The 26176-nt window shown below is 35.9% G+C and overlaps 3 protein-coding genes across 3 annotated transcripts; 1 reads left to right on the forward strand and 2 right to left on the reverse strand.

Moving 5' to 3' along the window:
* The first annotated feature begins 831 nt into the window (after positions 1-831).
* Positions 832-6848, forward strand: LOC109175961 (kinesin-like protein KIN-13A). Its single transcript, XM_019325342.1, has 14 exons — positions 832-1045; positions 1141-1261; positions 1356-1599; positions 2043-2264; positions 2540-2731; positions 2892-2999; positions 3105-3182; positions 3397-3478; positions 3585-3747; positions 4206-4535; positions 5007-5225; positions 5308-5881; positions 5988-6053; positions 6472-6848. The coding sequence occupies exons 3-14, from the start codon at positions 1405-1407 to the stop codon at positions 6655-6657; spliced, it is 2415 nt and encodes an 804-aa protein (XP_019180887.1). The 5' UTR covers positions 832-1045; positions 1141-1261; positions 1356-1404; the 3' UTR covers positions 6658-6848.
* A 774-nt stretch (positions 6849-7622) lies between these two features.
* Positions 7623-12804, reverse strand: LOC109175962 (ubiquitin-like-specific protease ESD4). Its single transcript, XM_019325343.1, has 9 exons — positions 11750-12804; positions 11548-11663; positions 11375-11468; positions 11150-11248; positions 10645-10737; positions 10442-10561; positions 10134-10237; positions 8579-8651; positions 7623-8074 (listed from the first exon to the last, which is right to left on the reverse strand). Exons 1-9 carry the CDS (start codon positions 12569-12571, stop codon positions 8012-8014), a joined length of 1584 nt encoding a protein of 527 aa, XP_019180888.1. The 5' UTR covers positions 12572-12804; the 3' UTR covers positions 7623-8011.
* A 2431-nt stretch (positions 12805-15235) lies between these two features.
* On the reverse strand, positions 15236-22743 carry LOC109176272 (ABC transporter C family member 4-like). The gene is made up of 12 exons (XM_019325734.1): positions 22342-22743; positions 19716-21857; positions 19117-19437; positions 18927-19013; positions 18129-18755; positions 17881-18045; positions 17491-17785; positions 17181-17395; positions 16677-16982; positions 16523-16586; positions 16151-16390; positions 15236-15554 (listed from the first exon to the last, which is right to left on the reverse strand). The coding sequence occupies exons 2-12, from the start codon at positions 21813-21815 to the stop codon at positions 15454-15456; spliced, it is 4521 nt and encodes a 1506-aa protein (XP_019181279.1). The 5' UTR covers positions 21816-21857; positions 22342-22743; the 3' UTR covers positions 15236-15453.
* Positions 22744-26176: the final 3433 nt, after the last annotated feature.

Raw genomic sequence — 26176 nt, forward strand, 5'->3', positions numbered from 1 at the left:
ATTTTTTTTATTGCATATTGGTTAGTGTTGCAATATAATTATCAATTTAAATTCCTTTCAAAAAAATTATCAATTTAATTTTTTAATTGAGATGAAACACATCATTTAATTTGATATAATGGTCAAATCCAGATTAAAGATAAGAGTAATTGATTTAAACACGTAAAGTGCATGTTAAGCACTCTATGTGTGTGTGTTGTCTAACTATTAATTTAACTTTTTAGTTGAATCGAAACGCATATTCAATTCTAAAAGTTATTCCCATTTACATATCAAGTAGTTCTTCATCTTCTTATTCGTAATGAAATTTAATGATTGAAGTCCAATTCATGCATTACACATGATATTATATTTAAAAGTATCTATCTATCTTTTCCTTTTTTCCTATTTGTTATTTTAAATTAATAACGATGACATTTTAACTCTAATTGAATAATCGTGTAAGACTACATTTTTCTCATTGTTTTTAAATTATGTCTCTCTTATTAGGTCCAAATCGTCGAATTTTAATATCTCATCACTTAATTTTAACACCAACTTTAAATTGATGGTATAAATTTAAATTTGTAGTATTATTTGGTGAATTAGAAAATTTATTTGTGGATTAATTATTTAAAAAAAAAAAATAATGAGTGAAGTTTAATTCACTCTTCGCCTCTTCGGCGGGCAGTCGGGCACCTAAAAAGTTAGCTTCGAATCGAAGGGTATTTCGGTCCATTCATATATTCAAATTTAGCCGTTCGGTACTTTGAAAATAAATGTATACCTGTCAACAAATTAAGATAACTAAATAAAAAAAAAAGGGAAAAAAAAAAGAGAATGATTATTTGTATTCACCACCTATAGATACAGATACAATTTGTCTGTCAGGAGAAGGTTAAAATTACTCCCTCCATTATCTTCATCTTCTCATCCACAACAATTCCATTAGTTTTTAACAGTTTTTTGGGGGAAATTCTTTCAATAAATTAGGGTTTTGCTTTCTCATTTACCCGTCTGATCTGTCTCCGAAGACTGGATTCAATTCAATTCTGAATGAATATTTGTATGTATTTTGTATATTTGGTTTGTGTTTATATGTGTTAGGTTTTTGGTGTTTGATGTGTTCCGCATCCTAACATGCATTGCGTATATTTGAAGGATGTTTTTGCGGTTCATTTCGGGGATTGCGATCGGGATTTATTGGTTTCCGGATTCAATTGAGTTGGATTGAATTCGCGCGTGAATGCGTGGATTTGATTTCGATTTTCGCCGCCCCCTTGTACGTTGCGTTTCTTTACAGATCAGGCCGTGAACGGTGATCTGAATCTGATTTGTTTGTTTGTTTGTTTGTTTTGAAATTTATTGGCGAACAGGGAATAACAGATCTTGAAATTGGCTCCCCAACGCCGGTCGCAGCGCCACATGGGTGGCCAGATGCAGCAGAGCAATTCGGCGGCGACTGCTCTGTATGATCACCAAGGCAATGCCGGCCCCGCGGGCGATGCGGGAGACGCTGTCATGGCGCGCTGGCTTCAGTCTGCCGGGTTGCAGCATCTGGCCTCTCCTTTGGCCTCCACTGGTGTCGATAACCGCCTACTTCCCAACATCCTTATGCAGGTAATGATCTATGTTGAATCTATTTTCATTTTCCATATAATTGGTATTGGTTGATTAAATCTGGACTGGGGAATTTGTCTCGATGTTCGATGATTCTTAAAATCATTGCTTTAGTATAGTTTTTATTTATTATTTTTTTTATTGGACCATGATAGTTACATCCTGTGGTGCAATCCTTTGACATTTTGTCCTCCCAATAATTTTTTTTTTCCTGGGGCATGCACGGATTTTTATATTAATCTTGCCGGCAGTCTAGATTTTCCTTTTCAATATTTCTTTCTCAAGCATATCTTCTCTGCTAATTCATGTGGGGGATTTACTAACATCAGTTTGGTGACAATTATGGGTGTTGAATGCATGTTCCTATAATGTTGGGTGTGGTTGCAGCATGTTGACATTTTGGCAGTTTTTTAGTAGTGTTTAAGCTTTGCATAATGTTTCAGGGGTATGGAGCACAGTCTGTAGAAGAGAAACAAAGGCTTTTAAGATTAATGAGAAACCTCAATTTTAATGGTGAATCTGGTTCTGAACCATATACCCCAACTGCCCAAAATTCAGGAGGTATTCCTGTATCAGAAGGACTTTATTCTCCAGAATTCAGGGGAGATTTTGGAGCCGGACTTTTGGATCTGCATGCTATGGATGATACAGATCTCTTATCCGATGTATGGAACTTGTGCACTCAAAGTAGTTTTTAATTATGGGTTATTAGGTTCCTTCTCTACTATAAATAGACATTATTGAGCTAGGAATCACTACTGAGCAAGCCATCTTATTGATAAGACCCAAACTGGGCATATATTACAGGATTGAGTTTATGTTTTGTATTTATGACCATTAGTGGCCCTCTGCAGTCTGCCCCCACCCCTCCTTTCCTCTCTATCCCTCTCCCTCAACCTTATGTCTGACTAATAGCTTGTTGCTTTCATTTCCTCTTCAGAATGTCATTTCTGAGCCATTTGAGCCATCGCCTTTCATGCCTGCTGTAAACAAAGCATTTGATAATGACTTTGATGTGCCGAACAGTCTGCCACAGAAGTCACAGATAGATTCAGATGCTTCAACTAGTGTACCAGGAAGTGAAAAAGAAAACAATTCAAGGGAAAACAATGTGGCGAAAATCAAAGTAGTGGTATGTCTATTGGTTTGTAAACCCCTTGTCCACCTCCATGTGGAGCTATTTTGGTTTATTTTCCTATTTGATTGATGACTACTCACTTCATTTACTTCTGTTACCTCCTTATTGTGTTTATATTGTTTCCTTTTTATTAAACTGATGATATTTCTTGCAGGTGCGCAAAAGACCTTTAAACAAGAAGGAAGTTTCTCGTAAAGAAGATGATATTGTCACCGTATCATCAGACAATAGTTGTCTCGCTGTGCATGAACCCAAACTTAAGGTTTGGTTCCTATTTGAAACTTGCAATAGATACTTATGTCATATGCTGTGTGGATTGTGCTACTGAGCTGCTCATTTTAACTAAGTTTCGTTTTTATCGCACCAGGTCGACTTGACTGCTTATGTGGAGAAGCATGAATTCTGCTTTGATGCTGTGCTGGATGAACATGTAACAAATGATGAGGTATTTTTTTCATTGTCAATGTGGAGTGGAAGATCTGCCAGCATATTTTGAACTATTTTTGACCCCATGGTTTTGAATATAGTTGGAATTGCAATACATTGTGCAGTTTCCCTGTCCTAATAACTCTATATTTCCTGTCTTCTGGGGATTAATGTGCTTGGTTCTACTTATGTTTGCATAAGTTTTAAATTGCTTCTTATACATTTCTTGACAGGTTTATCGTGTCACGGTGGAACCAATTATTCCTATTATTTTTCAGCGTACAAAAGCAACATGCTTTGCCTATGGTCAGACAGGTATGTTGAATTCTTGTTAACCACTGCTTGCTGCACATGAGTTGTAGATTCTTAACTTATTTATTCAATGACTTCACGTAACCCCCTGCCCCTTATTATGGCACAGGGAGTGGTAAGACATTTACAATGCAACCGCTACCTCTTAGAGCTGCAGAAGACCTTGTTAGATTGTTGCACCATCCACTCTATCGTAATCAGAGATTCAAGTTGTGGCTTAGCTATTTTGAAATATATGGTGGAAAACTTTTTGATCTGCTCAGTGATCGGAAGTTAGTATCTTTACTGATTGTTTTTTTCTGTAATGTGCTCTTTCCATTCTCAAGACATATTACAGATGAAATGTGACTATTCAGCATGTGAAGTTCACTTGATCATTATGTTACATTACTTGGTAAAAGTTGTTCTTTTGTCTTCTGCATGAATGGCTTCCTATCATTATGTTAGTCTCCCTGAAATGTGCTTAAAATTATGTGTGAGAAAGCATGAGAAAAGGAATGAAGAGCATCATCTAGCAGACATGGGGGTCCTTTTCAGTAGAAGTCTTTGATAGTGTGGTGTGTAAATCAATATGATGGTTGGGTGCATAATTTCTTGCTTATACAAGTGCATGTTGATGTTTGAAGAACTACTTGTTAGTGCATGTATAATTGTGGCTTGAAAGCGAACTTAATGATTAAAGTTGAAATGTGGAGATGCACAACTCACCAATTACTTTAATTGTATATAGGAAACTTTGTATGAGAGAGGATGGGCGGCAACAGGTTTGCATTGTTGGACTGCAAGAGTTTGAAGTTTCTGATGTGCAGATAGTAAAAGAGTTTATTGAAAAGGGAAATGCTGCAAGAAGTACAGGGTCCACTGGTGCTAATGAGGAATCATCAAGATCACATGCTATACTACAGCTTGTTGTCAAGAAACACAATGAGGTAAAAGAATCTCGTCGAAATAATGATGGAAATGAATCCAAGAGTGGAAAGGTGGTTGGGAAGCTTTCTTTCATTGATCTTGCTGGTAGTGAAAGAGGTGCTGATACAACTGATAATGACCGACAAACAAGGTCAGAGTTCATGCTTCATATATAGCTGCAGTAGTTCATTTTCCATTTTGGTATTTTAATACTGGTGGTGGAAAAGTAATAAAGGATCTGCATGTACTGTTTGTCTTTATTATTTTTCTGCTACTTTGCTAGCTGCCTGCCCTAGCACAATCAAAATATGAGATTTGAATGAGTATGCAAAAGATAAATCCAAATTATTTTGTAATGAAGAAGGGATGCCAATATGTAAAGTTAATACTTCCTATAACAAATTTCTAGCATTTCTCTCAGGTTGGTTTGAATTATTTGTGCTTTGGATGAAATACTTCTTATCTTCTGCCACCTTTCTTCCCTGCTATTCTAGACAGAGTGTTACTCTTCCTTATGGGCTTTATTTCCCTGTGTTATTTATGCATCACCATATTCCAGGATTGATATATCAACCTTCAAATCTACATCTCACCATGAGAAGTTTATTTTGGTATGTTTCAGGATTGAAGGAGCAGAAATTAACAAGAGTTTGTTAGCTCTTAAAGAGTGTATCCGTGCTCTTGACAATGACCAGATTCATATTCCATTTCGAGGGAGCAAACTAACTGAGGTGCTTCGTGACTCATTTGTTGGTAATTCAAGGACTGTCATGATCTCCTGCATTTCTCCAAATGCTGGTTCATGTGAACACACACTTAATACATTAAGATATGCTGATAGGTAGGTGTGTCATCTTTTAGGATAATTTCAATATTTTATTACTTTTGTTAGATGCCTTTAGCTAATGGCATTTGAATAACAGGGTTAAAAGTCTCTCGAAGAGTGGAAACACAAAAAAGGAGCCAAGCACAAGCACAAGCACATTACCTTCTCTAAACAAGGAAATTTCTTCAGCACCATCTTTGGCCATTTCTGCGGAGGAAGAAGATCTCATTGAGCAGCTCCAAGAATCTAAAATACCCTTTATAAGTAGAAAGGTTGCGGAGAAAGAAAGTTCATCTTACAATATCTCTAATGGATCTGATAGACAACCTACCAGTTTTCCATCAAATTATACTTTCAATGGACAGGAGGAAGGTGGGGCAACTTCTGGTGTTAACGGGAGTGATAGGCTTGAAGCTAAGAATGCTTATGGTGGCCCTTCTAGTACAGAAGAGAGGGTGCAAAAGGTGTCTCCCCCTCGAAGGAAAGCTAATAGGGATGAAAAAACTGAAATGCCTGAAAGGCCAGGAAATTCATTGAAAAAAGATGCAAGCAACCTTGATATATCCAGTAAAGGTTATAAAGAACTGAACTTAAGCAGCCTTAATATAAGAAGTATTGGATCAAAACAGGATTCACCTTCACAAGATGATAATGTCAATGAAATACTAGAGGTTAGTAATAAATATGCTGCTGCATTTTGCTCATCTCTGTATTAATATGCGAGCTTTGCTCAGTTGATGTGGATTTAATTTTGATGTTCTCTATTTAATTATAAAGGAAGAGGAGGCTTTGATTGCTGCCCATAGAAGAGAAATTGAAGACACCATGGAGATTGTCCGTGAAGTGAGTTAGCTTCCAAACTTCTTTGTGAATCTTGCAAAGAGTTTTTTTCCGCTTTTGGTCCTTTGAATTTGTAGTATTTTTACCTACCTATAGTCCTCGGCTATTATTTTTTCCACTATTAGTCTCTCTGACTTTGAATTTCTTACCACCTTTAACCCTTTGGACAAGTTTTCTATACAAACATCACTTGTGTCACATGCATATGTTTGATTGGAAAACTCGCCAAAATGACTAAAAGTGGTAAGAGATTCAAAGTTGGGGGACTAATAATGAAATATATGATAGTCTAACACTATAGATGAAAATGCCACAAAAATCGAGATACTAAAAGTTGATAGTAAAACTCATCATGTGATATATATGTATCTGTGTCTAAGATGTGTTTGGTATTATTCAATTTTTCTGTGCTATCTATCAGGAAATGAAGCTACTGGCTGAAGTTGATCAGCCCGGGAGTCTTATTGACAACTACGTGACCCAATTGAACTTCGTGCTGTCACGAAAAGCGGCAAGTTTGGTCAGCCTTCAAGCCCGTCTTGCAAGGTTCCAGCATCGACTTAAAGAACATGAAATCCTGAGTAGGAAGAGGCAGCCACCCCGCTAGGCGATGATGCTTACAGCAAGAGGCGGCATTGCTCTTTTTGCCATGCAATATCACATATAAACTTTGTTGATTTGTAATATTTTTCAAGATAGGTTTTAAGTTTCTGTACTCAAAGAAAAATGTGCAATTTAGATCCTTGTACTATTAAATATATAATGATCTGAGTAAAATTATTAACAGCTTTTGATGAAGTGCTCTTGCATTCAAGATTCGAGAGATAATTGGTTTTAATTCCTTGCAATTGCAATTTAATTAAATTAATGACAGCAATTATACACTGACCTCAGGCAGAGTTTCTTTGGTGCACCTTGACCTCGAGGAAGAGTTGTTTCTTCCTTGACTCATTATTTTTTGAGCTTTATTTTTTGCTCAAAATAGGGATTAGTTAGTTGCCACTATGCCTTATCTTTGAAAGATCTCAAATGTTTTAGCCCTATCCATGGACCATGATGCCATTTTAACAGATTTATCTGGTAAATTACCAAAAGTCAATTTTTAATTATGTTTTATAAAGTAAAAATAAAAAGGTATTTTAAACATATAATTTCTCACCAACAGAACTTATAAGCAGTAAACCGCTAGTCTGAATAAGGTGCCAAGTAAGAGAGAAAAGCATTAAAAAAGAAAAATAAACATTAAAAAAGAAAAATCATTATTGTAGTTATGTACTCGTTTTGTGTGCAACACACACTACTACTTTTTTTTTTTTTTTTTTTTTTTAAACTAAAAAACCCGAAGAAGAAAATAGAAGACTTTAGTTGTAAAACCTAATCTTTTTCTCTCTCCTTCCATTTATCCTCAACATCTGCATCGAGCTGACTCAATTAAGAGGTAAAGTGTTGATCACTTGATCATATTGATTTTTTTCATAATACGAGAATGAATTTTGAATTTTGAACTCCCGGTTCCTCCGCATCATCTTTTAATTCTAAACTTCCGAGTATAAACTAATAACAAGGCATGAATTTACAAGAAACAATCCTCATTTACTCAGAAAACTAAGGACAAAGCAGCAATCAGATTTAATCTTCACAAGGCATATAGACTTGTGCCTAAATAGAGGTCAAAATTCTGTAGGAAGAAAAAGCTAACCATCAACACTTGGATAGGATCCCTAGAAATTCATGTACAAGGACAAACCATGGCTTACCAGGTTTTTACAAACAAAACAATACACCTCACTCAATCGAAAGTAACTGCAAAACTGGCATCCACTGGCTAGAGCTATAGTGCGTAATTTTGAATGGAGAGAAGAAACATCATATCATATCTGCACACTAATCAATTATCTGTTGATTGTTTTGTAAGATTCATTATCGGTAATTAGAACGCGGGAGAGCGTGTTCAAGCTTGATCAGTCTGCTTTCAACCTCAAAATCTCCTTTGCAGTCCTCAACCGAAAATACTGCATGTGTTCCTACCAGGGAAATGGAACATAGTTCAGACATTTTAAGTTCTTGTGGTTTGTTAAACTTGCAGAAAACCAAAAGTAAAAAACGAAAAATCAATTTAAAACTATGAATAAAAATACAATAAAGAATAACATTTCATGGCAGATAATTTAACTGAGATTCTTGACCGCTCTACCTACAACACCCTTTTCCCCCCTCAACAAGTAATAAACTAGAAAGCTAGCAACTGCAATACAGATAAAAATGTACAAAAAGAAACGGAATAAAACTGAGTTTTTTTTTGCTCATTTCTGCAACAAAACAAAACAAAACATGCTACCCAGGAACTCAAAATCTAGCCTGAACTTTCCCCATCCAGTATAATACATTTAAAACACAATAAATTAATTAATAATTAGGCAGAGAGAGAGAGAGAGAGAGAGAACAGATTTTTTTTTTCCCACAGTTTCAATGGGATAACAGGGTGGGAGGACTGGAATCAAGTAGAAAGTGCCATACATGCAGCTTACCTGGTTAAAACAGAGCCCTATATTTCTGCTGTAGAAATCAGCATACTTAATCATGAACATTCCACAGTCAAACCTGATTAGAAATGAAAAATTACCAAATATGCTGATCAGATTAAGGAAATTCCAATAAAAGGAAAGAAAATGGAGACTTGACTGAAACAGGTACTGCTGAATCAACTGAAAACATCTAAAGAACAAAGAAAAAATTTAGTAAAGTCAATGTGGCAAAGACAACCACCCCCTAGCGAAAGAAAAGGGGGAAATAGAAGAGATGCTAATTCCCTCCCACTTGCACCCACAATACAAAAATGGCAGTGAACAAGAAAAGAAAAGTACACATGATATTGAGGAACTAGTTTTGCAGTGTCAAGGAGATAGCCAGATAGGTACATCAGCAAACATGTCAGAGACAGAAGTTAAGAAACATTTAAATGCGGATGAATTTTATACTTTGGAATGAACATGTATCTAAACATATTTCAGGACATTAAAAACCACTATACAACCATTTTGAAAAAGTCAAAAGAAATACTAGCTCCATCTACAATACTAGTCCGCAGAATATAAGAATACTCTGTTGGAGTATTTGTACCAAGGTTATCAAGGCGGACTTTCTAGGCGAGATGCCACCGACTGCCTAGTCGACTAGGCGACCGCCTAGGCGATGACTAGGCAATGAGTATTGAATAAATAAAAAGTATATATATTGAAAATATCTTGTCTTGGGCAGCCTTTTTGCTGGCCTATTTACTTGAAGTACATGAATAGTTTTTCCTAGGATAGTGAGAAGTCAAATATTTATTGTATATTGAAAATATCTTGTCTTGGGAAGCCCAATTTACTTCAAGTTGTCTTGAGAAGATGAATAGTTTTTCCTAGGGTGGTGAGAAGTCTAGTATTTATTGATAACATGCCAGAGTGAGGTAGTGGGCTTTGCTCGGAACAGGAGGACGACGCTGGAACTTTAACCGCGCCGCCATCAGAGCCTCCACGCGCCGCCGCTGAGCCGTTGCTCCGACGCCACGCACCGGCGCGTGAGGCAGATTCCGGCGACTTCTCCGGCTGAAAATTACACCGGTCAACTCGCTAAGTGTGTAGGTTCAGCCCATGTATGTTTTGTGGAGTTTTGGGTTGTATTCTGCACTTAGGTGAGGCGAGCACATTAGGCATTCGGTCTCGACCGACCGGACGCCTAGGCGTCGCCTTGATAACACTGATTTGTACAATGTTTCATCTAGGGACACATGCAAATGTCCAATGTTCATACAACAATAAACTAATTTTCAATGAAAAACCATTGCCAGTTTGGCACCAACTGGAAGTTAATCAGTAATCCTAGTGGTATTACGGAGACAGATACCATGTCAACCTAAGCACAGAAATACAGTAGCCCTTGTTTATCTAGAAATTAAGGAACCAGTTTTGCAAGAAAACAGACAATATGCCAAAACCCCCAAAAATGATGTAAACAAATACTCCATATGAATTTTCTTTTGCAACAATGTGATAAGGAAGAAATTAAGTAGTATTTGACAACTAATTTAAGCATACACACCCATTTTCTTGCTCAGGAAGGTCTTCAACAAATTCTTGTTCCCATGAACTAACATCAATGGCTTCACCACTCTTGTCCTTCACTTCATCAGCATAGTACCTAGCCTGCATATGAATGCATATATAGTTGGTTTCCTTGGGTGTGACATATTTTAGAAAAAAATCCGAACCCTCAATCCACAATAAGTACAGTTTTCTCTCTCCTTTGTGCTCATGACACATTATGTATGACCAAGGACTAACAGAGAGAGAGAGAGAGAGAGAGAGAAGGAAAATATGTTTTTTATTCATTCCTTTACAATAACTTACCAATGCTTTCAGAACTTTAGAATCTCTTCCCCTTAGAGAATCAAGATACTGGAACTTTTCATCCTTCTTGTTGATGACAGCTAAACACCAATGTATTTCTTTGTGAATGGGGACAAAAATCTGTGTAATTAGTTCAATATTAATTCACTTGAAATTTTCAAATAACATTAGGAAAAGGAAACTAAACAATCATGAAAATTTACTTTGTCACATTCAAATAGGCAGTATCCTAATTTCCGGTGAGAAGTCCATCTTCGCACAGATTGATAATTGTAGCCAGTCCTCCCGTTTATTAACTGAGCACCAAAAGTAACCAAATTAAGATGTAATGACCAGATTAAGCCATATCTTTAAAAATTTAGAGACAAATTAATGTGTGACTACAAGCATTGATATCAAATATATATAATGGTCAACAAAATACTACTCAATGAAAATAAGAATCTCATCTATGAGAAACTTCAATGATATGATGCATTTTGGAGCAGCTAGTACTAAATACATCACACTAGAAGAAAAAAAGCAGGTCATTCAAAATAGGTGGTAGTCAGGAATCAAATCAGAGGATAGGAATACCCTAGATGCATTGAAGACTAAGAAAAAAGTCGGTGCATGAGTCTTTACCATTTAGCAATATAAACAAAAATCTAGGATTAAGGTACTAGGTAGTAATTTTTTCAGCAAAAAAAGTGAGGTTGATGAGATTACCTTCTTGTAGAAGAATGTGTTAAAGAAATGACACTTCAAGAACTTTTGGGGCTCCCTTTTCTCTCTCTCTTTTAACAACTCTAGATACACATTAATAACCTGCAAATGAAGAGATCCCATGGAAACAACTAGATTGAGAACTTGTTACCCCTTTTCACTGTTATTTAAGAAATGAAAAAAAAAAAAAAAAATCAATCTTCAAGTATCTGCAACTAATAGCATCACCTCATCATTGAGCCATTTCCCTGGCCCCAAACACTGCAACACCTTCCCAGTAATATCAATATTAGAGTTCATATGAGTTACCAAAACTCTCCCCCTACAGAAAACGAAGTGGCAATAATTTAAATCTCACTCTGCAAATAAATTGTAACAAATAGAGGATGCACCACTCATACCAATTTGAATTAGAAAAGGCACTAGCAACTTCAGCTTCTTCCTTCTCAGTAAGTGGGATAAAGGGTTCCTTAGGGATAAAAGGTTCCTTAGAGACAAAAGGTTCTGGAATCACATCCTGCAAGTCAAGAAAATGGAAATATGGATACAAAGACTACATGCATAAGCATAACATGTCCAAAGAAGCAAGATGAGGAACACTACCTCGATCAACTCCACAGGTTTCTTCTGTGGCCGCAACAACTGATATGTTTTGAGACGTCTCTCATGATAATCTATCTGAAAATTTAGCTGTTTGAAATTATCGTCTGCGTATTTCTTCTCGACAGTATCAAGCAATTTCTTGTACAAAGGGAGGCCCAAGTTATCAAATTCGTCGCAGGTTGGTGCCAAATCAAGTGTCTTAACTGGACTCTCCACCTTCATAACTGCATCATTCAACTCTGCAACCCCTGAAGAACTTGTAGGCTGAAATTTCCTCCCAACATCATTCTTTTCGAAATTGTCTAACATTTCAACATCCCCATGGCCATCCTTTGGAGCAGATACTATTCTTGCCTTCTCCACCACCTCAACCTCCTCCACAGTCGAATCCTCAGAAGCATCCTCTTTCCTAGTATCACTATCAATCTCAATCACCTCCTTCCCATACCTCGAGCTCTCAAGTCCCCTCGCTTTCTCCTTCTTGGACGGCCTACCGAACAAATTCCCCATTTCACTACCGAACTTCTCTCTAAAATCACCGCTGCTCGATGAATTCCTCGAATTCGCAGAAAAACCGAATCTGCTCTGTCTACAAGGAGCGTGAACTTCTCTTCTTATAGGGGCAACCACTTCCGGGTAACGGAAAAGCCTCGAAACTATGGACTTCGCCGAGACGGGTCGAGCCAAATCAGGACCTTGTTGTACGACGGAAGGCGAAAGCCTGGGTTTTTTCGAAACGTGATCGAAATTGGGCACCGGGGTTCTGTGATTCACTGCGAAATAATCCTCGCCGCGTTTCCGATTGATCGTTAATGCTCCCATTGCAGAAACTCAAAAACCCGACGGAACCCTAGAATGAATCGCCGTCGATACATGGAGCACTCGACTCTCCGACTAAAACAAGCACCAAACCAAGTACTTCACAAGTATCACCAAAATTTGAACCAGAGATTTTAAAGCCTGATCTCCACAAGTGCATACATGATTTGCTCACTACAATATTTCATAAATTTTACGATTTTTTAAAAAAATTTATATTTGACGACGAAGATTGAGGAGACTCATGGCATGATGACAATACGGTCAATACCTCCGTAACTTTTAATTAATTTATTTATTAATATATTAAGTATTTAAGTATCACAGCTTATACTAGAGTGGCACTGACAGAATTGATCCACGACTATTGAACCTTGCAATTTTAGTCCACGACTATTGATTTTTTTGCAAAAATGGTCCTTCCGGCCACTTTTCCGTCAAAATTTCACCGGAAAAAAAAAATCTCCATTTTTAGCCGGGTTAAAATTGACATTTTACTTATCTCAAAAAAATAAAAGAAAAAATTGATATTTGACTACATACAATATTACTGGGCTACATCTGTCGCCTAGGACAGTAGTATGTAGCTCAGTAATATTGTATGTAGTCAAATATCAATTTTTTTTCTTTTAATTTTTTGAGATAAGTAAAATGTCAATTTTAACCCGGCTAAAAGTAGAGAATTTTTTTTTTCGGTGAAATTTTGACGGAAAAGTGACCGGAAGGACCATTTTTACAAAAAAATCAATAGTCGTGGACTAAAATTGCAAGGTTCAAAAGTCGTGGATCAATTCTACCAGTGTCACTATAATCGTGGGACTAAAAGTGCAAAAAATTCGCTTATACTACAATTCTAAGCTGATTCCAACTCTGCACATCTTATATGTTTAATTTTTTTTTTAAAGATGTATTAAATGCTTATACTAAAATTGCAAGGTTCAAAAGTCGTGGATCAATTCTACCAGTGTCACTATAATCGTGGGACTAAAAGTGCAAAAAATTCGCTTATACTACAATTCTAAGCTGATTCCAACTCTGCACATCTTATATGTTTAATTTTTTTTTTAAAGATGTATTAAATGCTTATACTACAATTCTAAGCTGATTCCAACTCTGCACATCTTATATGTTTAATTTTTTTTTAAAGATGTATTAAAATAATTATAATAATAAAATTATTAAAATGACCAATTATCATATAGAGTGATGAGATCTCAGTTACTATTTTAAATGGATGGTGCAGCGTTGACAATTTTAATGAGGTTGTTTTCAACATTTAATCAAATAACACATCCAAATAAATGAATTATTTAATCAAATGAATTAATGATAATTCATAAGTCATAACATCAAAACAATGGTTTTCAAAAAAAAACATTAAAACAATATTAAAAATTAAAAATACTCAAATACTTCAATCATCCAAAGATTCAAAGTATCAAACTAGTCTACGAGTATATATGTCATATTATATATATGTATGCGCGCGCGCACACGCACACACACATATATATAATAAAAAAATAGACCGAGCCAATCGGGTTAACCCAACCGAAATGGACGAGTTAACTCGACTAACTTAGACGCTAGGCGGCCAAATCGGCCGAGTTAGATGCTAGGCGGACGCCTAGGCGGCCGGTAACCTAGGCGGGCGCCTAGGGGGGAAATCACTACGGTCTAGAGGCACCTAGCGTCTAGGCGGATGCCTAGACTGATTTTTACAACCCTGAATAATAGTAAAGAAAGTTCTAAATAGCAAAATTGTCCTAATTTTTCATAACAAATTTTTTCCATGAAAAAACAAAATACGTAGGGGAAGAGTGGAATTTTTTTCCTTATTCTTAAAGAAAACATTTTAAAGTGAAAAAAGTTTTTCATGAACCAAATAAAAGAAAGTCTCTAATTTTAGTCAAATTTAAGGAAAACTTTTTTCTTGGAACAAGTTTTTCATCTAACCAAACACCCTTCATCTAACCAAACACCCTCTAAAATCATGATTATATTATTCTGAAAGGATTGGCTAAGTGAGTAAAACATTATTTTTGTATTAAAGATTACAAAGTAATTTATTGTCAAGAGTCTCTTGGTCGATCACATTGCGAGAACATTTATAGTATAGTTAATCATACATATGATCGAGTACCCGAGAGTACATAACTGAAATAAGCACAATTATAGACTGATGGATTGTGCAATCGTTGATTACAAATATTTCTAAAATTGACTAATTATTCATGCATACTATACATCATGGTCATAGGGGTGAAGTTCGGAAAGAACGATTAGGGATCAAGTCTCACCAGCGATAGTGTGGGAGGGACTTCTTGTACGCAGTAAGTAAAGTCTGGCCTCCGTGATTCAGTTGAGTTACCATGAATTACATCCTTCCAAAGTTTCTTCAACCTTTTGGAAGAATAAATATCAATAGCATGTGATTCAAATGAAAGAAGTTTGATTTCCCTTGATTAATGCTTTTCAAGTTCAAAACTTGTGAGTTGATCAACAAGGATCATTTCAAGTGAATGAAGCAACATACTTTGAAAGAGCCGGGTTCCCTCCAATAACACAAAAGTATCTGATAACATTACATTGTATCACAAGGTCTATAAATTTATCGTATCGCAGTATAAATATATTACTAACCTAAGTGATACAATATGGACAATATGGGCAAACTTTATCCTATATAGGATAGAATTGGAGGAACATATGGAAGAAAAAATATACATTGCAGTTCTTATTGAGCTATCATTATTCACCCACCAAAATGTTTGAACAAAAATTGTGGGTAAGAAGAGGAAACAGTAGAGGCTGCAGGCCTAAAGATTTTGAACTAATCAAAGTCTCTCATCAGATCAACTCTAACAGTGAACTAAGAAAGTGGTTTATACTCCAGATGATCTAATTGAGTATTCTTGAACCAATGCTCCAAACAACGATGGCCGCTCCATCAGCTTCACTGGCGCATCAAACTCCTTCGCCAACCCTACAAATAAAACACAACAAAAAACACGATTTTGAAATGAACATCACTGTCTGCATTTATGTCAGCCAGCATGAATGTATAACGTGGTTAAGTTGCAAACAAAAATGGTGATCAGTAAAACAAGCATCATCGTCTGCATTAATGTCAGCCAGCCTAGCACGAATGTATAATAACGTTTTTTCTTTTTATTTTTCTGATCAGACCACGAGGTGTCCTGAGTAGGCACTAACTGTAGGAGGCACTTTTAAGCCAGTACCATACTCAAACTAATCCCCGTTCGCACCAGGCCGGCCCAATTAAGGGGCAAAGTGCTGGCCAGATTGGTTTTTCCATACGAGAGAGGGAAAACCAATCTGGCCAATACTTTGCCCCTTAAGTTGTTAAGTTGCAAAAAAATGGTGATCAGTAAAACAAGCATCATCATTTATGTCAGCCAGCCTAGCACGAATGTATAATAACGTTGTTAAGTTGCAGAAAAATGGTGGTCAGTAAAAACAAGCATCATTGTAGGGATTTATGCCAGCCAGCACGAATGTGTAATAAAGCGGTTAAGTTTGCAGAAAAACGGAGATCAGTAAAACGAGATACCAACTCACCATCATCCAGGACTAACACCTTGTTGCAGTCTATGACAGTGGGAATTCTGTGAGCAATGGTGATAATTGTGCAGTTCAAGAAGTCCTCCCGGATGACTTTTTGGATGACGCTGTCTGTCTGAGAATCGACGGAGGCTGTTGCTTCATCCATGAAGAGAATTCTGCTGTTCTTCAGCATGACTCTCCCCAAGCAGAGAAGCTGCCTTTGGCCCATGCTCCAGTTGTCTCCCGAGGAAACCACTAAGCAAATTTAAAGCCGTCAGCAACTAAAAAGTCTAAGCTGATAGTTGGACTACACACGTTTGTATTTTATGTTATATGCTCAACAAATGAGATAGTACAAAAATCAGACAGCAATATAGGTATAGCTACCTGAAGCATCGAGTTGTCCAGTCTTCTCAGACACCACTTCTTTCAACTGACAGCGTTCGAGACTCTGAGAACAGAAAATAGAAAACGGAGTTGTTAGTTTAACAGGAATGGAGTTGAAATGGGATGATTATTTAGGAGGAATATAGTATAGTACCCTCCATATTTCATCATCGGAGTATAACCCAAGTGGATCGATATTGCTTCTGATGGTCCCTTCAAAAAGAACAGGCTCCTGAGGGATGATGCCAAAGCGCGATCTCAGATCATGAAGGCCTAGCTTGCAAATGTCAACCCCGTCAATTACTATCTTGCCTCCACAAGGCTCCACCAGGCGGAAAAAAACTTGTATCAGAGTTGACTTCCCACTCCCAGTTCTTCCAACAACGCCAATCTTTTCGCCGCCATGGATGCTAAAGGAAATCCCTTTCAGAACAAGAGGAGTGTTGTGCCGATACCTAACCTGCTCAGAGTTTCACATGATGCCATCTGTTTAACCAAATACTTGAAATGCAAGATAGTCCCATCGATAATAAGTTTTTCTCGAGGGATTTAATTGGTTCAAGATAAACAAGTTTATGTCAATGCTGCAAAAAATCTTGCAAGTACAATTGTCGAGACTTAACGAGGCTAAAGAAGAATAACAGAAGAATGTGATTACCTTCAAGTCTTTGATCTCAATGTCACCATGATGGGGCCAAGTTGGAGGTGGGGCACAGCCTGGTGTCTTCCATGCTGCTTCTGGTGGGATGTTTATGAATTGCTTTATTCTTTCAATTGCAACCATTTTATTCTCCATGACACAGGTCAAATAGACGCAGTAGAAGATAACACTATTCAGCGAGAGACCATAAGATAGAGCCATGCCAATGTACTCTAGTAGCAAACAAAAAGCACAAGTCAGTCATTTACAAAAAATGATAATAATTAGCAAACATGGTGTGTGGTTCGGTTAATAATATAAATGGCACCTGATCCAATAATGTTTTTTGGTAGCATAACCATGAAAAGGGTGGATGCGCAGAGGAGAAAGCTTCCAAGAAACTCGAGGCGGAAACCCATCCACTCATTTGCCCCGTTGTTGTTGAAATCCATCCTCAGATTCTTATTCACTCTGTCAATGTTCCCCTGGAATGACACGCCTTGCTTCCTGAAGCTACGTATGGTCATAACTCCAGAAATAGTCTCGGAGAAGTGGTGGAGGATTGGGGCTTTAGTAATTGAATCCATTCGGGTCAATTGACGCGACGATGGAATAAAGTATTTCTGCATACAAGTATAGAGTTAAAGATCTTCTCAAATGTAAAGTTTTGATAAGCAGAAACAAAAAGAATGGCATTGCAGTAGAAATCTCTCGTTACCCGATACCAGGCATTAAGCCAAAACATAGGGATGAGGAGGAATATTGTTGGCCAGGCACTCTGACATATGACAACCAATATGCCAAATAATGTGAAAAACGATTGCAGTGCAGTACTCACAAACACTGGGATCACAATATCAACTGAGGCTTGATCAATTGTTACCTGAAAGGTAAATTTATAAATTAGTTCAGGTGGTATTGGAATAAAAATGCATTGAATCTGAATCATAAACGAGTAGAACTCACCCGACTTAATATTCTTCCTGATGGAGTAGTGTCAAAGAATGACATTGGAGCATGCAGGATGCTGTCGATGATTTCAGTAAAATAGCCTTGACTTGTTTTCAGACATAAACCTACGAGAAGAAATGATCTGGCGCCCACGAGTATGCACGAAATGCCTCCTATGATTGCGTAAACATTAATGAACCTAGAAGGTTTAAAAACGGTTGAACTTGAAGTCTCATATGCAAGCCAGTAATCATTTGCAGTAAGAGCTAATTGCCACAGCAGCGACATAACTATCACAGCCACTACTCCCCACCATCCATACGCCTTGGTGCAATACTCCTTATAGACTGAACAGTTTACATGCCCAGATTCCCTCTCCTCGTCTTCAATGAGCTTCGAGTCAGCACTAGCCTCGGGTTGGTCTTTGGGTTTCCCTTGGCCCTCGAGTTTAATAGGCGAATTGGGAGCTTGTTGGTGGGGCGATTTGGGTGTTTGCGGATGGTTTTCATCAGAAACGGTGGTGCTCATTTCCACTAGCTCCATAGAGTTCTCATGAGCAGCAACAAGAGCACCAAAATCCATGCCGGATTCAAGAAGCTCCCCATACTTTCCAGATTGGACGATCTTCCCTTCTCGCATCACCTGATAATCGAGTTATCGAGATCAACTCAAAATATGAGAGAAGAAACCACAAGTACTGGAATGCCTAAATGAGAATAGAAGTCACTACTGGCTTGTGATGAAGCCAATATTCAAATAGTATAGAATTTATATAAACATAATTGCACTTGCAAATGAATATTCTTTAAATACCAGTATAAGATCCGCATTGTGCAGGAAATCAACTTGGTGGGTCACGAGAAGAATTGTTTTATCTTTCAAAGCTCCTCTCACACATCCCTACAAAAACAATGAATAATTTAACTTATGCATAGCGAAAATAACTACAGTATCATGCAAACAAGCAATTTTACTCGAGAAATGATGCGTAATTTGCAGACACCTTAAATATTTCAGATCCAGTTTGAGCATCAACAGCACTAAATACGTCGTCAAGAAGATAGATATCACAATCCTGATATACTGCTCTAGCCAGTTGTACCCTTTGCTTCTGACCACCACTGAGGTTGATTCCTCGTTCTCCAATCTCTGTTTGGTCGCCATGTTCTAGAACCTCCAAATCTTTCTCTAAGGAGCAAACTCGTATTGCATTATTGTATCTGTCCCTGTCCATTGGCAAACCAAACAAGATATTGTCTTGAATAGTTGCGTGTTGTATCCATGAGGATTGTGCCACATAGGCAGTAGTACCACAAACTCTGACCTGTAATACAACTTGATAACGTAACCATCACAAGAACTAGTGTTATAAAATCAGAGATAAAGGATTGCTATTCTGGAATAACGATCCTTGTTAAGTATAGAACAAGAAAAACTGGGATCCAGAAAGCAAATGAAAGTTTCAACTGTTAAGAACCAAGTCAGGTATCAGTAATTGTTCGGGAAAAGACAACTAATTCTACAAATTCATGCTGTCTATATGAAAGAAAAAAAATCAGAAAGATTGACCCGTCATGTTGACAAGGATAATAAACTCCATACCTCTCCTGATGATTTTTGAAGTTCACCAAGAATTGAAGCCAATAAGGAAGACTTTCCTGATCCAACTGTTCCAACAATTGCAGCAAGCTCCCCCTTTCTGATTCTGAAATTTATATCTTTCAACACGTTTTTCTCATCATTATCGTCCCAAGTAAAATTCCCATTTTTCACCTCCACTGCAATTGCACCACCATAATCACGATCTTCTCTTTGGACTAAATCACTTTCCAATTCATGGCTTAACATATAGGTATTCAACCTCCTCAAACAAATGATGGTTTGTGACAAAAAGACCAGAACCTGGGGGAAGGTTCGGATAGGATCCTGTAAAATTTTCAGAACTGTCATTACCGTGAATACTTTCCCAGTATCAAGATTGACTTTCATCCAAATCGCCAAACCAAATGTAAGCAAGGAAATGATGTTTGGGACACTCCAAAGAATCGACCCATTTATACTCGTCATACACATGATCTTCGTTAACCAGCTGAACTCAACTCCACGCAACGATTGTATTTTCTTACTGAAGTGTTCTTCCCATGCTTGAAACTTGATGACACGCATATTGCCCAGCAATTCGTTTATAGCTTTTATCCTTAAATCCCGATTCATCATCACTCTCAACTGGTAAAAATTGCTCAGAAGTGTCAATCCAAATGTTAGAATGATTAGTAAAACAACTAGAGCCACTGATGCAACCACGGGTGCACCAATATAAATATATAGGAGGACTATAGCTGCCACAAGTTGCATTGGCATCATCCACACGGTGTGCAACTGCGGTACCATGTCGGATATTAACTGTGTATCAACAGCCATGTAATTCACGATGTGTCCCACTCCGTGTGTCTGTCTAGCAGAGCAAGACAGCCTTAGGCCTTTCTTGTACAAAGTAGAAATGAGACTGCATCGCATTAGCATCCCGAGTTTTGTGGTGTGGAAATTATAGTGATGTGAACTCAGGACTTCGATCACTTTTGCAAGAAAGAGGATGACCACTAGATAGTATCCCTTAAAGGGGTTGCTCCTATCCCCAGAAGAATAATCAACAAAACTATCAATTAGGAGGGGGCCAATATACATGACAGCTAACTTCACAACCGCAAGGAAACCCGTGAAAGCAAGATCCTTCCAGAAGCAACGTACTAATGCTTTCAATACTGGCTGCGATGTACCCTCGTCTGGCTTGGGCCAATTCTTTTCCAGGAGTTCTGACATTTTCTCTGCGCGAAACTCTGGCGGGAGTGAAGGCACTTCGTCTTCTGTTAAAGGGGACTTGTATCCCTTAGTCAATAATGGATTCATCCATTTCCACACTGCCTTAGAGAACAAAGAAGCAGTAGCATAGCCACTGACTTTAGAATCCACCTCAACAGAACCATTACCATTTGCATCATCTCCCCCACCACCCACACTAACAATTCCAGTTGATCCTCGAATGGTGACAACAAAGAGATAAACAGACAAAGGGAAACAAGCAAAGGAAAACAAATCATCAACTCTCATTGTTGTCGAACCCTTTTTGTATCCACCATTATTGACTAAGCGAATGACTGCAGAAGCCACAAATAGGCATACGCCTAACAAGTTTCCAGCCCAATAGGCTCGAATGGGCACAGAATGACGAGCAGCTCCAAATTTTTTCTCGTGCACGATAAGAACAAAAACCATGACATGAGTCACAGCTTGGAATGACCTGAATATGGCTTCTACCACATCCCATTTTGAATCAACCCCCTTAATGAAAGTGAATATGCAAAGACCGGCATAAGCTAAGGCTAAGAGAGCTGTCACAACCAGAGATACATAGAACCAAGGGGTGACTCTGAAGCCCTGTGTCTCTCTTTCAATGAGAGGTCTATTGACAGAGGAGCTCTTCTTTTTCTTGCTTCTTATGAACCTAATGACACCTAACACTACTAGGGTAAGAAGGAAAATGAGATCAATGGATGAGAAAAGGATCCTCTGGGGACATGGTGACAGAAAAATGAACCTCAACCATTGGATTGCAATTGAGGTTAAGGATGAATCACCAGAAGAGTTGATGATAGATGATGAACACTCAAGAGAAGAGTACCATGAAGCTGATGAAGAAGACATGACTAAACCCCAACTGGAAAAGCTTTGCCTATCACCAATCTCCTAAAAATACAAGCAAGAAATACACAAGATATATAGGAGTCAAATGAAGAAGCAAAACTTCATCCTAGTACACAATCAAAAAATTTGGCCCTGTTTGGTAAAAAATTGGCCTATAGGCCAATTTTGGCTTATTTGACCACTATTAATTGTTTGATTTAGTTAAAATATCAATATAAGTGTTTGATTAATTAACTTTTTGCAACTCTAAAATGCTAAAATTCAAAAAGCTACTCCAAGCAACTTTTTCAAAAAAAAAAAAAGTATACCAAAAAGCTATCAGCTAACCGCTAATTTACCAAACACTTTTCTACAAGAGCTAATGTTATCAACTAGTTATATCCTCTAATTAACACAATCAGCTAACAGCCATTTAACAAACAGGGCCAAAAAAATGCAAGAAACACAAATATAAATCAGCTAAAGAAATAATAAAAGTTAAAAGTGAATATATACAATTAAAAAAAAAATAAAAATAAAAAATTACCTGTCATGGAATCAGAAACTGGACCAGTGAAGTTGAATGAGCTGAGGGTTTGTGAATCACTACACCACATACTATTACCTAAAAGCTACCAAGCAGCAAGTCAAGAACATAAGAGGTTAAGTAAAACTACAAAGGGGTTTATCAAATGAGAGGCTTTAAATTAAAGTCTGCAAAATTGCAATGGAAGCACGGAGGCTATATATGATTTCTGGGTTTTAAAAATGCAGCAGCTGAGGGAGTAGTTGGGATCATTTCACCTAAGAAAATGCAGGCAATTCAAGCAACCATTACTGTTTGGTGAAATGCCTGTACTTAGATTTCCTCAAAATGGAAATCTGGCGGGAATATCAAGGGTTTTAGAATCTGAAATGAACCACTGAACTTACACGACTATTATATAAACGAAGGTACTAGTAGGCGAGGCACAAGGTTCATGCAGTCACCGTTGTTGTACGGAAATGAATATTTGATTTGATTCGAGTATGACGAGCATATATATATATAAAAGAAAAATACTACGTGTACTCTCATTTCTTATCATCAACTTCTACTCTGCTCATTAAAAAGTAGATATTTTTTTGAGATTTACATGATAAACATATCTAGAGTAAAAATGAAGGAGTATAATTTGGAAATACATAAATAAAACTCGTTATAAAAATGAAAAAATGATAAAATTTCGAGAGTAATATTACATCTAACTCTAAACTCCAGCAGTGGTGTCACGCTTTGATTGATTATGAATGTCACGTTTTGTTATTTCTTTCACTTTTTTTTCCTAATAAAATTTAAACACAGTGACAAATGTTATGTTTCATATCCCCACATCTATAATTTTCAAAAAAAAAATATCACATAACAATTATAATATATCAAATCAAATAAAACGAATTTCTTTAAATACTACGTACATATAAATTCGAATTTTTAATTTTATGTTACTCAAATATCTTTCACTTGAATTAACACATTTTGCTAAATCAAATGATATTTTTACCACCAAAATACGTGTGGTATTATTGTACTTTATAAATAATTATTACTTTGAAATCAATAAAATTTTGTAGGAGAGATAACATTTTTTTATTTAAGAAAATATCACTACTATTGTCACTTTAAAAAATTAAAAATCTCTCAATGGCCTGCGAAATACTTTTTTTTTTTTTAATTTTACTTTTAACTCACTCGCCCATGAAGTGGTTTTATTGACAGAACCGAAATACGTAATCCAAATTCTTCTTCTTCTTCTTCTTTTTTTATTATAAATAATAAATAAGTAATACAAATTAATTTAATCTCACAAAATCAATCTGCGTACATACTACGGAGGAATTATTCAAATGTTTTTATTTATATATTTATTTATTTATTATATTAAATCGGGGGTTGCAAGTTTTTTCTTTAAAAAATATATAATTTTTAGTTTGTTAAAAACAATTTTTTTTTAATTGTTTGCCGTTTTCCAACTGTTTGTAAATGAGTAAGTGCAAATCATGTGGGATTTCTTTTGTCTCCACGTTTCTGCTGTGGAGTTGTTAATTCATGATCAATCTCAACAACATTATATTACGACATGTTTGGTTTGAAGAAGGAAGAATGTGTTTTTTATTCTCCTATTTGATTCGTGAAATAATTTGTAAAAAAAAAATGTATTTAGGTCTCAATATAAGTGGTGGAGTATGATTCTTGAATTCAATTTTTGATAGCATTTTCTCATTGAAATCCGTCACACAAGAAATAGGTGGCGGGCTTCCCTCATCTCTCAAAAAAAATTATTTATTAAGGTTCAAAAGATTGAGAAATGTATATCAATCTTATATATCTTTATATATATATATATATATATATATATATATATATATATGTAAAATTAACAATATTGTAATTTATAATACAGAATGTTTTGTAAATTATAATCTTCTTTTATAGAGTTAATACCCAAAATCGTCCTCGACTATAGTGGTTTTTCTCAATTTCGTCCTAAACGACTTTAGTGACCTAATATCGTCCCAGACTTTTGTGTTTCGCTCAATTTAGTCCTAGACTTTTGTGTTTTTGCTCAATTTAGTCCTTCATTTGTTATTCTGTCCATTTGGTGTTAAATAAATAGACAATTCAGTAATTTTAATATTGCCATCTCTTTACTCATAGACATGTGAACTGCGAAATCTTTTTTTTTTTTACGAATTACTCCCAGAATTACTCCTAAAACTGCGAATATAAAATTTGATTTGCAGGTCCGGGAGTAATTCTGGGTGTAATTCGTACAAGAAAGAGGAATTTCGCACTTCACAAGTTGAAAGTAAAGAGAGATCAATATTGACATACTGAATTGTCCCTTTATTTAACACCAATTTGACGGAATAACAAATGGAGGACTAAATTGAGAGAAACACAAAAGTGTGGGACGATATTAAGTCACCAAAGTCGTTTAGGACGAAATTGAGAAAAACCACTATAGTCGAGGACGATTTTGGGTATTAACTCTTCTTTTATATATAAGATACAACTTTACAAAACTCAGAAATTTGTAACCAATTGCATTTAATTTTTTTAACTATTTATTATTATTATTATTATTATTATTATTATTATTATTATTCCCTATTATTATTATTATTATTATTATTATTATTATTATTATTATTATTGTTGTTATTATTATTATATTATTAAATGATTTCAACTTAGATATTTAAAACAAAAACTAATCATGATACATTAGTAATTACATTGTAAGATGAGCACTAATACATATTCATTTTTAATATATTATAAGTTCATTTTTAGGTAACATATTAAAATAGACATGTAATCTAAATAAAAACATAATATATGCCAATACAAGTTATGTCCTTGATTTTTGTCCATTTTTTATATGCTGATAAATATATACATTTTGCTTTAATTGTTGTACATTTCATTTGTATTGGACAAAATCACCCTTACACCGTTAATATTTATTATGTCCACCAATCTGACCATACACCTACATCTATCATATCTTTTTCCTATTTTTAATTATCATTTTATTAAAATTATCATATAATAAATAAATTAATTATAAATTATATTTTAATTAAATATTTATATGAATGTTAAATTATATATTCTTCCAAAAGGCTGAACCCCAACCCTAAGGGCCCCCCACACTCCGGAATGTTAAATTATATATATGTATATATGTGGGTGTTAGCTTAGTATTATTTGTAAATTATTATTATATAAAAATATAATTTTTTTGTTTTGATCACTATATTATTCAAATATACGATAATTCAAAAGTATCATCAATTGGAATACATAAGTTTAACTAATTTTTTAAATTTATTCACCAATTTTGTTGCCACTTTAAAGAATATCATAATTTTTTTAATATTGGGCATAGATTTTCGAGCATCGCACATGCAAAATGCTAGTAATATAATAAAAATGAGTATATATATCAGTGGTCTACCTTACAATCTGGATCATGATCCACTGTATAACGGTTGCCCATTTAAGTGTATTCTCTTGAATGTTTTTCTATTTAAGACCTATTTCGTGATAACCAAATGCCGTGGTATTAGTGTTTGAAATTTTCGACTTTTATTCTTATCAAAATATTATACCGAAATATTATATCAGATGACAAAATGGGTGTTTGGTAAATAAATGTTAGCTGATAGTTGTTAGCTGATTGAGTTAGTGAGTTTGACTAGTTGATAACATTAGCTAATTGTATAAAAATGTTTGGTAAATTAGTTGTTAACTGATACCTGATTGCATGCAAAATGATTTTCTAAAAAAGTGAGTAGTTTTTTGAATTTTACCATTTTTGAGTAATAAATTGTTA

Source organism: Ipomoea nil, unplaced genomic scaffold (assembly GCF_001879475.1).
Source record: "Ipomoea nil cultivar Tokyo-kokei standard unplaced genomic scaffold, Asagao_1.1 scaffold0688, whole genome shotgun sequence".
Taxonomy (NCBI): Eukaryota; Viridiplantae; Streptophyta; class Magnoliopsida; order Solanales; family Convolvulaceae; genus Ipomoea; species Ipomoea nil.

Coding starts and splice junctions, on each gene's coding strand:
- LOC109175961 (XM_019325342.1), top strand. CDS start 1,405: ATGGGTGGCCAGATGCAGCAGAGCAATTCGGCGGCGACTGCTCTGTAT. Junction 1,600..2,042: donor TTCCCAACATCCTTATGCAG/GTAATGATCTAT, acceptor ATAATGTTTCAG/GGGTATGGAGCACAGTCTGT. Junction 6,054..6,471: donor CCATGGAGATTGTCCGTGAA/GTGAGTTAGCTT, acceptor GCTATCTATCAG/GAAATGAAGCTACTGGCTGA.
- LOC109175962 (XM_019325343.1), bottom strand. CDS start 12,571: ATGGGAGCATTAACGATCAATCGGAAACGCGGCGAGGATTATTTCGCA. Junction 11,469..11,547: donor GCCTTTTCTAATTCAAATTG/GTATGAGTGGTG, acceptor CGTTTTCTGTAG/GGGGAGAGTTTTGGTAACTC. Junction 10,562..10,644: donor GCCTATTTGAATGTGACAAA/GTAAATTTTCAT, acceptor CTAATTACACAG/ATTTTTGTCCCCATTCACAA.
- LOC109176272 (XM_019325734.1), bottom strand. CDS start 21,815: ATGTCTTCTTCATCAGCTTCATGGTACTCTTCTCTTGAGTGTTCATCA. Junction 18,046..18,128: donor CAGGAAGAATATTAAGTCGG/GTGAGTTCTACT, acceptor TTTACCTTTCAG/GTAACAATTGATCAAGCCTC. Junction 16,587..16,676: donor CCGATGATGAAATATGGAGG/GTACTATACTAT, acceptor TTCTGTTCTCAG/AGTCTCGAACGCTGTCAGTT.